The sequence below is a fragment of the Pipra filicauda genome, unplaced genomic scaffold (genome assembly GCF_003945595.2).
Source record: "Pipra filicauda isolate LSUMZ 115617 unplaced genomic scaffold, ASM394559v2 scaffold41_size5083284_pilon, whole genome shotgun sequence".
In the NCBI taxonomy this organism is placed as follows: Eukaryota; Metazoa; Chordata; class Aves; order Passeriformes; family Pipridae; genus Pipra; species Pipra filicauda.
Genome location: NW_024104554.1, coordinates 2,949,975 through 2,964,022, shown reverse-complemented (window position 1 = coordinate 2,964,022; position 14,048 = coordinate 2,949,975). Strand labels below are relative to the sequence as shown.

The 14,048-nt window shown below is 36.4% G+C and overlaps 1 protein-coding gene across 1 annotated transcript in view; it reads left to right on the top strand.

Annotated features, from left to right (window-relative positions):
• SH3YL1 (SH3 and SYLF domain containing 1) overlaps positions 1-12,926 on the top strand; it is a 51,117-nt gene extending 38,191 nt beyond the window's left edge. The window contains 1 exon segment of the mRNA XM_027744762.2: positions 12,326-12,926. Within this exon segment, the coding sequence (XP_027600563.1) occupies positions 12,326-12,525 (200 nt within the window). The 3' untranslated portion in view covers positions 12,526-12,926.
• The last annotated feature ends 1,122 nt before the right edge of the window (positions 12,927-14,048 follow it).

Genomic DNA, 14,048 nt, shown 5'->3' with positions numbered 1-14,048 from the left:
AATTATTTTCATGACTTCTAGTATTTAGGATAGAGATAGGCTACTATTTTTCTTTCTAAATGAGAGTTGCTTGAAGACTTTTTTTTCTAAGTAGGCATTAGAATGTGTAATATTTTGTTGCCATATAAGAGCTGAAATGTTAGTTTATTCAGGGTCACACTGTGTAATATACTACAATATAGTTCTTCTTTACTCCCTTTTCCTTAGGCCCCACTGGCTGATGTTTTTTCTTGTCATGAGAGAAGAAAGCCATGACATCTTTTAGTTCATTGCCCTTTTGTTCTCTCGTATGAGACTTTCCTTCATCCTTTCTCTAACTTTCCTTACTTCATTTCTGTCTTAAGTCTTTGAAAGATCATTTGCCGCTTTCCAAAGATGCTGCTGCTTCAGGCCTGTTGCCAGGCGTAATGAATGATAAAGCCTGAGAACAGACCAATAAGGGCCTACTAAGTGAATATTTTGTTTCTGCTTATCATGACATTGTAACTTAGGTAATTCGGTAATTTGACTTAACTTTTGTGCATCCTAACCGTGAACATGAACTCAAAATCATCACCTTTGTGGTTCTGAGCCCTAACTTTGAGCCAAAGCTGACATTAACTAAACAATATTTGTTAGAAACTACTTAAAAATAGTAAGGCCTTGGAATTAAATATCATCAGACCATGGACTATTAATTGCATTAAACTTCTGCATCCATTAAACATTAAAAATGTTTAAGACCTAATGAAGTCCCTGTCTCCAAGATGCCAATTTTCTAAAAGTCACATGGAATGAGACTCTGTATCTGTCCTGTTTGTATTATTGCATGTGGTCATAAAGGGGATATTTTGAGGCAGTGTTCTTTCAATATTTCATAATATCACTTTGGAATTTTTTTCTTTTATTATCATTCCAGGAGGTAACTCATCCAGTCCTTTTTAATAAAGGAATTACATAATATATGCAAGAGGTTTATAGATTTGAGGAGATATTCAAACTGGTAGTCACATCCATTGCAAGCCATGTATTTACTATTTCAGAATACTGTTTTCAATTGTAGTTTTCATCATTTTCATTGCTTTCTAAACTCATGAGTGAAAAAATTAGTTGTAGAAAAAGATTATTTTTTTGTGTATGTGCATATAGCAATAAATGTAAAATTATGTACTTTTGTAGCTTTATTTCTTTACATATGAGTATCTTTATATGTGTTTTCAGAGGTATTCTATGCATGTTTGACTCTTAAGGTCAAATGTAAGATTACTTTTAGAATATCAACAAAGTGTGTCTTCAGTTGTCCCTTTGTTCTAGTTCACAGTGTGACTCATTAGACTTATTACGATCAAGATCACTGTCAATTCACATATTTTGAATTTAAACTTTTCATTTATTCATATAATTTCCTAGTATTCATTCCTGATTTAAAATGCTTTAAGACAATTATAAAATGTAATAGTGACCTAAGGTGTGAGATCCTTAGCATTAAACTGAGCAGCTTTCAGGAAATTGATCTGTTGAAATAATTATTGGTTTCCTCAAAAACCCAGCTCTAAACCGTTTATTACATCTTGTTGCCACATACCCCCTCTCAGTTCTCTTCCAGTGCTTCTTTGACTATCCCTGATGCAATTCACCTAAGAAATCAAATCTCTGTAGGGCATTACTTTATGTTCATAAGTTATTTTCATAGCAGCTCTTCTACAAAATAGTTCAGAAATAGACTTAAAATGTAATGGAAACCAAGAAGGTAAGTTTAGATATAGTAAAAGGTCGATACTCCCCAGTATGACTGATTATACATAACCAAGACGTTGGATGTGCCTCATTCTTGAAAAAGGTGCTGTATCACTGAGGCTATTAGTACTTTCAGCTTTATAATTCTTCAGAGAAAAGAAAGCTGAAGAATTAGCATTGTATTGAACAACACACCATCCAATTTCTCTGTATTGGTGGTCCAGTACACAATTAATGCTTTGACTTCAACTTGATTAATGCTTTTCTTAACTATTTTCTAAATTAATATCAACAGGTCAGTTTTAGGCCTGTTTCCTTAGACTCTTTGAAACAGCTGCACCTTTTACATTATGTGCTCGTATTTCTTCTTACAGTCAGGGAACAGATAAAGGCACTAATCATGAAGACGTATTTATTTTCCCTCCTAACTTTGCACCTCTCTAGTTTTCTGTTTGCTAGCTTCCTTTTTTTGTTGTTGTTTTTTTGTAACCTTGGAATAGGTTCCATTGTTGTACACAGAGATTTCTCTCCTTTCAGAACCGACTAATATTAAAGCAGTTTGTAGAACCGATGACTTTTTGTTGGATTAACACTCATCAATTTAATGAGTAACATCTATGTTCAATATTGTATTCTGTTGTATTCTAATATGGCCCTGGATGTTTACAGTTCTGGGATACGGAATACATCCATTCATATTCAAGATCTCTCTCTCTATATTTAAGTTTCTTTACACAGAATCACTGAATATTCTGAGTTGGAAGGGACCCACAAGGATCACTGAGTCCAGCCCTTAGCCCTGCACAGGACCATCCCTAAGAGTCACACTGTGTGCCTGAGAGCATTGTCTAAATGCTTCTTGAACTCTGTCAGGCTTGAACTCTGTCAGGTGCTGTGACCACTTCTCTGGGGAGCCTGTTCCATTGCTCAACCACCCTCTGGGTGAAGATCCTTCTCCTGATATCCAACCTAAACCTCTCCTGACACAACTTTAGTCCATTCCCTCGGGTCCTGTCACTGGTCACCATAGAGAGGAGATCAGTGCCCGCCCCTTCTCTCCCCTCACAAGGAAGTTGTCACTGCAATGAGGTCTCCCCTCAGTCTCCTCTTCTCCAGGCTGAGCAGACCAAGTGACGTCAGTCACTCCTCATACGGCTTCCCCTCAAGGCCCTTCACCATCTTCATCGCCCTCCTTTGGATGCTCTCTAAGAGCTTAATATCTTTCTTATATTGTAGTGAATTATGTACACACCCCCTTTATTTTTCTCCATCTTTGTTTTTAGTTTTTGTAACTTCATTAAGATTCTGCTAAATAGATTTGACCCCTAGCTACCTGTTGTCTAGCTTTATTACATATTCTGCATTCAGCTCAATCTTCAGCTAAAAGAGCGTCTCTGCTACGTCACTAATATCTCTTCTGTTCTTGTACCTCAGCTTTCTGTGGCTTCCAGTTCCTCCAGTGTTTTCTGCTCTCCTTCCCCTTCCATTTTAAATTTGCTGATTTCTTCATTCATGACTACCTCCTCATCAACAAAAAATGTTCTGACAGGGTGCTGTGCTGATTCATCCCAATTTTTTTAATTACTATTTTCACATTCAGAAATAAATCCGTGATCTCCACAAAATGAGTTCTCTGTTCCTTCAATTCTTTCACATTTCCATTTAAACAACTCTTTATTTAATGGTACTGTGAGAGGTCAGTTACCTAAAGGCCTTTTACCCAATGATAATATTCTGTTTACTCATTTTCAGGAAACAATAGGTTCATCTGAATAGATGTGGAGAACAATAAGTTTAATGAGTGGAGCAAGGAGTCACTGATATGAGGTAGCTAAGTTATTTTTAGTATAACAGTCTGAATGTTTGAAAAAATGTTTTTTGACTACAAAACATAAGGAAGATAAATGTCAAGAAAGAAAAGTTTCAGCCAAAGGACAGTTTTGGCAAACAAACAAACGAAAAAAGGATGTATACTAGTACTGAATTACTTGACACTAGACATTAAGGGAGCCATCTTAGCAACAGGGAGAGTACAGCTCTGAAATAGCCTTCCAAGATGACTAATGGGGGTAAAAAGAGGAGTGGCCAAAAAGGTGGTTTATTGTCTGGCTACACACCAGACTCTGACATAGGTCTCAGAGAATGTGCTTTATTTTGTTATGTGCTGCCAGTCTCACCTGTATGGAGGCCTTGCATTACCAGAGTGTTCTTCAGGTTCTAGCCAGGGTCTGTCCCCTCAGACCAGTCCATAGTGTATATTTCAGGAGGATTCTGATACAGATATAATGGTTCTACTCATCCTCATCTCATATCTTCTCTATACTTTATAGCTTTCACAGATGCAGATTTTCTTTGTTTTATCCCCCCTTCCCCTCTCTCTCTCTGTCCCAGGTATCCATGATTTTGATGATTTTAGTATGACTGTCCTTAGTAAGTGGGAAGTTAGCATGTGCCAGAGACTTTCCCCAGCAGTCGATATGAATGAAGGTACTCTGATTTGGAGACATCAAGTTAATAGGGAAAAGGGAACATAACATGGAAAGGGCCAGTACTGCTCCATTCACTGATGTAAATGTAACTGTTACTACCAAGTCTCTGCTGACTTCTTTATAATCACATATTAGAAATTACATTCCATCCTCCTGTATGTAACCTGATAGATTAATTTTCATCTTCTGTTTTCTTTGGTAATATCTGTAATCCCTGAATTCTGTTGCTGAGCTGTGTCTGTAATTGCATTTACATGTATATTTCGAGTGTCTCACTGAGAAGGCTTCCATATCAGCCCTCTCTTTTTCTGTTAAGATTTCCCAGATAGCTATCCTTTGTCCTTTTAATTTGCTAGATAACATTTGCTGCAAAGAAATATTTCTGTTTCTCCCTGACTTTGGTACTCTTCTCTTAACTAATTATGAATTCAAGCTAAAAATGGCCAAATAGAATCTGAAACTTCCTGTTGCTGACCATTGCAGAGCTTGTGTGTTCTTCAACTTGAATTTCTTTAGAAGTTCCCACTTTCGCTCTAGGAGCAATGAGTCCTATAGATGTTCTCTGAATACTGTTTTAAAGGTGCAGCCTTTTCTTTGTCTCCACTTGTGTCTACGCTTTTGTCCTGTTATGATTCAATTGTTGCAACATCCTTCTCTGTGACCTTTGCAAATTCAATATTCCTTTACTCTCATCTAGATTCAGTTCTTGCATCAAAGTTGATTTCCTTCCCTATCATTTTGTCCATCCTTCACATTCCTCCACTGGCTCTCATGTTAAGTATGTCTTTGAGCTCAAACAGGACATAAAGCACTCCCTGACAAATCCAGCTTTCATTTCAGTCTTGTTAGCATTACAGATTTAACTTAGTTCACATACCTACTTCAAAGTTGAACTTAAGCTGTTTCTCCACCTGCCTTTAGGCACGATTGTGGCCCAATGCTTCTGCATTCCTCAAATCAGAATTTTATATCTTTACTTCCTACTATCGGGAGCCCTAGCGCTACTTCAGAAGCTATCTCTGTCATTAGTTACCTTGATGCCTTCAGAAATTACTATATGCCATTTTCTTTGCCCACCCCGTGCCTTTCACATTTTAATACATGGTATGCTGGATCCAGCAGAAAATGTATCTCTCTGGTGCCTGCAGCCCCTACCTTTCCTGAAATGTAGTTCAATAAACCTCAAGGCTTGCTGAGCTCTCACAGATCCAAAAGCACTCCCTGACAGATCCACCCTTTATCTCAAGGTTTAGTGAAGGCAATATAAAGGAGCAAGGGCAGTGTAGTCACTGAAAGAACTGGACCAGTTCAGACCCCTAGTGAATGCAGAAGCTGAATAACTGTTGCTGTCTGGATTCTGTACTCAGATTCTAGTTCCACCCTTAAAGCTGGCTTTGACTGTAATGCAGTAACTTGTATACCTCTCAATGAGCAGTAAGATAATTGTTGCTCTTTTCTATCCTTCACTTCTCCTGGAAGGATCCAGTGTTATCTTTTAGTTTTCAAATCTAGCTCTATCAGTTGAGGAACACAGCAAATGCAGACATATGTGTAAGATCCTTACTCTTGCCATTTAATGCTTCATCTAATTTCTGGTATTGCTTGTCCACCAATGAATCTTTCTCTTCAGACCCTTATTTTATTAAACTCTCATCCTTGCCTTAATCGTAACAGTAACCCCAGTCGCTCTGTCAGTCCTAGGCTAAACTGATTTGTTTTTACAAAAAAGGACAGTCATTCTAGCTTCTCAGGGAACTGCTAGAGCTTTTTATTATATATTTGAATTTCTACTCTCAGCTCAGTTGTATCATCACAACACATACTTGCCCTCCTTACTAGACCTCCTTACTAGACTAGCAGTTAAATAAGTCCTTTCATTATAACTACTAGTTAAAGCTCAGCAAACATGATGTTCAGATGGCACCTTACTTGTTTCAGTATGTGCCCATTGCCTCTGTCACTGGGCATCACTGGTAGTTGAGGCCTGACAATAGTCTTCCTTTTTAATGTGCTAATTTAGGGCAAACATCTTTTGGGCATTTTAGCATAACCAATATATGTATAAACACACAGTATTTACACTCGTAGGCATATCTTAACAGGTGGTGTTGTCCAGACCATTTTCCAAGGGTGGCCATTAAAATTTCCTATAAAGTCTTCATTTTCACTGGCACCAACTATCATTTTTTACTCAGAGATTTGCAATGGGCCCAGTAATTAACCTAGTTCTTCAGCCTACTTTGGATTCTTTTCTGAACTCTGATTATAAACTCAATACTAATCCTTTCCAAACAAAAGCCCAGCATCCCATAATGGGTAAAAAACTAAGATTTGTCTGTTCACTGCTAGTAACATCTCTCATCCTCAACCTATGAGCAGTACCTGATCCTTTCAATGCCTCTGAGCAGTGTACTAATGTTCTAAACCTTTCTGATACTTGATATGTTTGTTTTCAAAAGCATAGGTGTTTGCATCTACCTAATCCGTTGGTTGTTTTCCATCATTTGGTCTGTTTCTTGGTTTTCTCTTACTTCTGCACAAACAGGGTCCATGGGGTTGCTTACTTTTCTAGGTCTCCATTTAAATGATGAGAATTCTATTACAGCTTTTCTGTAAGTTGACAATTTTTGGTGGAGCTTTTATGCCAGCACTATACAACTTCTGTCATCTTTGATGCTAGAGACTCATCAGACTTGTAACATTTTGTGGCAATTCCAGTCACTTCTCTCTACTTTAAAAAACACAAAGAAAGTAGAAGTCAGAATATGAAATGTGTTGCTCATTCAGATGGATTTTTAAATAGCAGTTACTATACCCATGCATTCTAAAGGTTGCACAAAAATTTTGAGTAAGATAGAGACACCATTCAGTATATCTACATAGACACATTATCATATGATATGTTGTGTTCCAATAAAAGAAATGTTATAACCTTTCAACTTCAAAAGAAACTGGACCCACAGTCCATTTACTGAAGGAGGTATTTAGCAGAACATGCATAATATATGGACAGTCAGCAACAGGGACACCCCGTCAGTGATCAGTACCCTTGATCAGATGGCCCGTTGGTGGTGACAACTGAGTTGCAGGGCTGTTTTTTGCAAGCTCCTTAATATGATTTAGATGAACCCAAAATCAGCAGTAATAGCTTATGGTAGTTCAGTTACAGTTGCTATCATAGTTTGTCCTGGTTTTGTCTGGGGTAGAGTTAATTTTCCTCTTAGTAGCTGGTGCAGTGTTGTGTTTTGGATTTAGGATGAGAATGATGTTGGTAATATACTGATGTTTTAGGTGTTGCAGAGTAGGGGTTACCCTAAGTCAAGGACTTTTCAGCCTCTCATGCTGCTTTATCAGCAAGTGGGCTGGGGGTGCACAAGAAGTTGGGAGGGGACACAGCTGGACACATAGCTGACCCCAACTAGCCGAAGGGGTATTCCACACCATACGGTGTCATGCTCAGTATATAAGCTCAGGGGAAAGCTGCCTGGGGGGCCACTGCTTGGGAATGGGCTGAGCATCATTTGGTTGGTGGTGAGCAATTGCTGTTCATTTGCATCACTTGTTTTTCTCGGATTTTATTTCTCTCTTTTTTCGTTATTTTCCTTTTCATTAATTTTTTTATTAAATTATTGTTATTTTATTTCAATTATTTAACAGTTCTTATCTCAACCCATGAGTTCATGAGTTTTCTTAGTTTTAGCCTTCCAGTTTTCTGCTGCATCCCACTGAAGGGACAGGGAATAAATTGTGTGGTGCTTAGTTGCCAGCTGGCATTAAACCATGACATAGGTGCACACATGACCCACAAAATCATGCTAGTTCTCAAATTACTGACAATTAGCAAATTTTACAAAGTGGATGTTTAGCAATCTCACCACTAACCTCAAGTACATGAAACTTATTTCAGTTTTACTGCTGTGTCCATGGCCAAAAGCAGCATATCTTCTGCAAGCTGTTCAGCATCAAGCATTTGGTGGCTAGGGAATATATACATCTATGCTAGTAAAATTAAATTTGGGACCCACAGCTGAACTCCACTATTCTGTGTTCTAACTCAAATTTGGGGTTTGAAAGTACAAAATTATCAGGCCAAAACTGTGTAAAATTCCTAATCTTCTCTGAAAACCAGTTTTAGAAACAGCCTATGGCTTTACTAATATTTTATATGTTCACATTAGAATGTGAAAGTAGTGGCTACTATATCTCCTAGTAAATTTAACAGTGTGAAGGCATGGGCCCAAGCACTATAACTCATTTACCTATGTGGTTGTGTTGTTAGAAAACTCATTGGCATTATTCTCACCTTGCACTTTTCTAAATAATTCCTATATGTGGTTTAGTTGTTACTCCAGAATAGAAACCAGTAGGCAGTTTGATTGTGGCTCTCCTCTCTGGGTGGTGAGTGCTTGCTAGCATCTGTGTGGCCAGTCTATGCCAGTTGGCCTTACAGTCAAAGACTCTGGCACTCTTGAACTTATTCATAGAAATGTAGACATACAGTATCTGTAACTTTTTAAAAAATGCTTTTGTTCTGCAGCAAATGTGCCATAATTAAAGATAGTTTTGTCGCTCTTTCATTCACCCTGAGGCTAGTATTACAGCACACCCAAGAGGCTGTAAATTCACTCTAATTTCTACCCCACCAAGTCTTTTATCCATAGAAGTAGTCCTTAGCAAAAACTTCAAATAATTACATTATGTAAAGATGAATAAAAATGAAAGGATATTGTGGTCAGAGTAGTTTGTTGTCGAGCATATGCCATACCTATGTATGCTAAAGTATATGTATATGCTGGCTGCTGCACTAATTGATCTTCAACCAAAATTTCTATATTTCTGTTTTGACCACTGTGTTTTTGGAAGTGTGATGTGTGTATTCAAATACCAATAATTAAGGATTTCCCACAGTGTAGTTTGTTTTTATTGCAGTGTGCATACTCATAAATCTCAATGATTTCAGTATCATATGCTGTATGTAGCACTGTAGCACCATCTTGTGTGAGCTGCAAATGTGTTTTCTGTATATGCATTCAGCAATCTTCACGTTGAATAAAACAATTTTATTTAAAACCCTTTTATATGCAACTGAATTTGGGAAATGAAAACATGAAATAGCTCCCCCTTATAATCTATGGTAGATTTTGTAACAGTGCATTCATTTAAGATACCTGTTTGTTTGGATGATCCGTATAAATATGAGACATGGGATGCTGCAATCTGGAGGTGATAAATATGCATTCTATCTGCTTTATGCTACAAAACTACAGAATTTAAGCACAGAAATTAGAATCTTTGTGAAAACTAAAATGAAATTAAATGAAACTATAATACAGGAAAAGCTGCTAGGGAAAGTTAAGTAGAAATGGTTATGAAATATCTGACAGGAATAAAGCTGTAAAACACTTTTAAATGACAGCAGGTAGCAAATGGGGCAAGGACACGGAACTGAATGTTCATATTCAGCTGCAGTGCTTTGATGTTTCTGTGTGTTTTGAAAGATACACATGTACAGGGACAAAAAGTGAGAAGAGAAACACAGAATAATCTTGTTCATATGACAGAGCAAACAATAGTTGGAGGAATAGTTGTGGTGCACTGAATGCTCTCCTACAGTTTAATATCTCACACATACTTCTTTTTTTCCATCTTTTCATGCTTTAAGTTGTGTCTAGTTTCCCTTCATTTTTCTTCCTACTTTTACTAAGCTAATTTCAGAATACTCAGGAGTTTGTGGAAAAGGAATTATAGTCTTAATGCAAGTTCAGCCATGGAGGAGGTAACTATTAGTTGCTGCCATTGCTACGTCCAGCATATTATAGTGGTCTTGATAGCTCTTTTTTTGAATGTAATGAAAAGAAGCTCTCACATCACTTTTAGCACTTTCGTCTCTTCTTTTGCTCTGTCAAATATTTATGTTTTCCAAGTTTATGAACGGATTTTGGGCAGTTATAAATACATAATAACTCTAATTCTCTTTGAGTGATGATTCATTTGAACATTTAGGTGATGGAAACACATATGTTTAAGAACTCAAAATATAGGAATTTTTTGCCTTCGTCGTAACATATAAATGTACTTTTACCCAGGTGTGCTGCCTAAATGTGGCAGAGAGGTAAAACGCCCTCTTCCTTCTTATATGCAACTGAGTAATAACTGTTTCCATGCCTTAACGCCTAAAGAGTCCTGAGCCACAGTATTTTCTGACTATTATTTAATACTAGGAATAAAAAGTCAGTCTTTTACTTCTGTGGGTTTTGCTATGATTTCCTCAATCAAAATATCTATGTTCAAACCACACATTGCATAGGAGCACATCATATCATCCCAACTGCATCAAATGCTTGAATTCTTGGAGGAATATAATGTAATTGCTGAATACTCAGTCTGTCAGACTTTCAAGTGTGAAAGTAAAAGAGCTATTTAGAAAAGCTGTAATGCTACCTCTTTTGGTAGGAGTAACTGGTGAAGATATGGACCTCATAAACATTTTCACATCAAAAGAAATAGTGTTGTGTGATTTTAGATCATGAATACAGATATCAGGAGAGGGAGATTGTGTGATCAAGAAAGACAGCATTTGACTTCTCTGCAACCAACTATCTTCCAGCACATGGCCAAATAATTTTGTATTAGTCCTTGATGATTGCATCAAATCCAGATCTTGAAAGGAAAGAACTGACCTGTAGAATGAACATATATATTGACAGATGCTGGGGAAAAAAACCTCTGCTTACCTTTGCATACCTTTGTAGCCCAATTTTTTTCTCTGTCTTCTTTTGAATGCCATTTTTTTGTGAGCCCTGGGGGGAAAGAATTTTTCCTCTTTCTTTTGAAATGATAGAAGCAAGAAGAAGAAAAGATCTGTGGGTATCAGTTGTTGAAGATAGACTGCAAGAAAAAAATGTATCGATGCTTTTCTCACCATCCTTTCTAACTCTGCTTGCAATGTGTAGATTAATAAGAGCTTGGGTTTCCTATTTTGCAACAGTTTTGACAGCAAGCAGGTGCAGCTAATGCTAAAAGCCTTTAATCTTGCATGCTTGAGCATTTGTGCAGCCATCATGTCCATATGAGAAGTACATCCTGAAATCTCTCCACCTGACTGTGTAAACATCATTATTTCCTCTTAACTAGTCTTCCATGGCACCTTCAGTTTTTCACTTCTAGATGCATTCATGCAAGAGATTTAACTGTTTTCTAAATCAACATTAAACAAAGGCAACTACCTCATATAGTTCAGACAGTTAAAGAAATTGAGAGAAAACAGAAGTATTAGTAAATTGAGGATATTCACTTAGATTAAAAGTTCAATAGTAATAAACATTGAGACATTGGCTAAAACTTTTCAACAGGAATCGAGGCTAGATAATGATATCCAAGATTTTGATGATTTTAAAACTAGATCGGAAGACTCATGGCATGATTCCAACACCAGTTAAGGACTGAAGGAAATATGTAAAAGACTGGTGTAAACAGAATAAAAGCCACTTGTATATGCGGTCTAAAATACCACTGTGCAAAATAACTCACTTCCAATACATCAAACTGTAATCAGTTTTTTCCACTGGCACATTTTGTGTGTTTTGTTTAACATGCAAGATACACCAAAATCCCAGGCACTGCAAACCCTGTGGAAAGAGAAGGGAAAGTGGTGTGGATATTTTGTATTTTGCCATCCTATATGCTGAGTTTTGAGTAAAAAATCAATTTCTCTGCTTTTCTATGAAAAAACTGTCACAACACATACTAAAACTAAAATCTGAGCAGGGGTTCCATTAGCAATCGTTCAGGAGGCACTCATGCTTTCTTCAACACACTTTTCACTGTCTCTGACTGTATGAAGCATACAGAAAAAATGGCTGATCTTTATTTTGTATAGAGTACTACTTTATTAAATAGATGTTGCCAATAGATTGTAATTCAAATTTCACTTACTTAAGAATATAGTGAAAATGGAAGGGTTTTTTCATTAGTGGTTGATATGCTCAGATTATTTTGGTGTCTTTGTCACTGCTTTCTACTATTGTTTAAGAATACTGTATTTAAGAACTTAGTGTGTGTGCAGACACTAGTAATTTCCTTTCAGTAATTTTCTTCTTATTTAATTTCTTTCATTTCAGATAACTCTTGGAGTGATCCAGTAGAAGTGACAGCACTTTATTCATTTGAAGGACAACAGCCAGGTGACTTGACTTTCAAAGCGGGAGACAAAATCACAGTCACAACTAAAACAAATTCCCAGTTTGATTGGTGGGAAGGAAGAATAGGAGGACAAACTGGCATCTTTCCAGCCAATTATGTTGCCATAAGTAACAACTAAATTTGTACAACATAAAATGTTGAGGCAGTAATATATTCATACTGAAAAATATATTTTAACTTTTCAGATTTTATTAAAATGAGATTCTCAACCAAGACTGTTCTAACAAAAAAAATGAAATGCATTGAATGATCATAACTTTCCCCTAAACTTATTTCTTAAATGAACAGTAAGTGATAATCAATTGATGAGAGTTTTATTTTTGAGCGAGTTGCCATATAAAAAGTAATCCAATTTGTGTCTAGTTTCAATTCGGTCTTGCTGTGTGGATTTATTTTTTACATGAGAGAAAAACCTGTAAACAACTTAGAACTAGACATGCTGAAAAAATGCTGATTTTTATTAAAATACAATTTATGGTCTCTTTCTTTAATAAATGTGCTCAAATTTACTTCAAACCATCTCTGAGTTGGAGTTCCTTACTTTTACTAAATACAGATATTTTTTCACAGGTATGGCAGATGAAATTGCCTTTATACTTGGTTTTAAAAATCACTGTAGATATTGCAGTTTTTCTTAGTAACTATTTTAGGTCTGGTTTCTAATGTTTGTCATTGTTAGGCATACAAAGACCTTTTTTTAAATTCTAACAGTTAAGCAGTCCAGCTTCTCTGATACCTTGTCTCATATTGCCCTCATCTTTGAAGAATTTAAGCACTTCTGAAAGTTTTTTTTAATAAAATGCATGAATAGTCCCTCAGAACATACATAGGCTTATCCTTAATTCCTGTAGGAGCTTGTTCCACAGGTGGAAGACAAGATAGAGAAATTTCTGCCTGGTACATAAGTAAGCTTGAATTCTTCCTGCTTCTTCTCATTTAAGACTTTTATAATTAATCTTTAAGGAAAGAACAACACTGAGTAAATTGCAGAGAAAATAGAGTAAATTTATAAGGTAAAGTATAAGTAAGTAAGGGATATATAAATAAGAAAGGGAAGGTATTTCTGTAGGATGTGTGTAATAGTAATGTATAGCACTATCATTCTCAGATTTCAGCTTAATTTTGAGTATATTTCTAAATCAACTTCATTTAACAGATACAACTTTAAAGTCGATGTGACCAATCAAAGCAGAGGTGAGAACGAGACTTGGAGTTTTTGAGAACCAGTTTAGTTTCCTTCTCAATGCTGAATATGCTGAATTTGCCTCTTATATGGAGCTAATGACAAAATGATAATTATGCTCCTTCAGTTTCAGCTTTTCCCCACTTGAAAATGTATTTTGTTAAATCCTTGTTTCTTCTAGCAGTGCTGTAAGTACCAGAAAATTAGTATGTGTGATCTTTCCAGCAAGCGAGTTACAGTTGATCTGCTGTTATGATCCACTAATCTATCAGATAATGTTTAACCTCAAGTTATCTCATCTGAATGGCAAGGCAAAGCCTAGTGTAGATGAAGATTTAGCATCATTAGGAAATCATTCCATTCTACTCATTGGCAAAAATTTCTGGATTTCTTTCAGACTGGGCCACACATGTTTGATAAACAAACTTAAAATGAGACAGAAGAGACTGAAACCATAG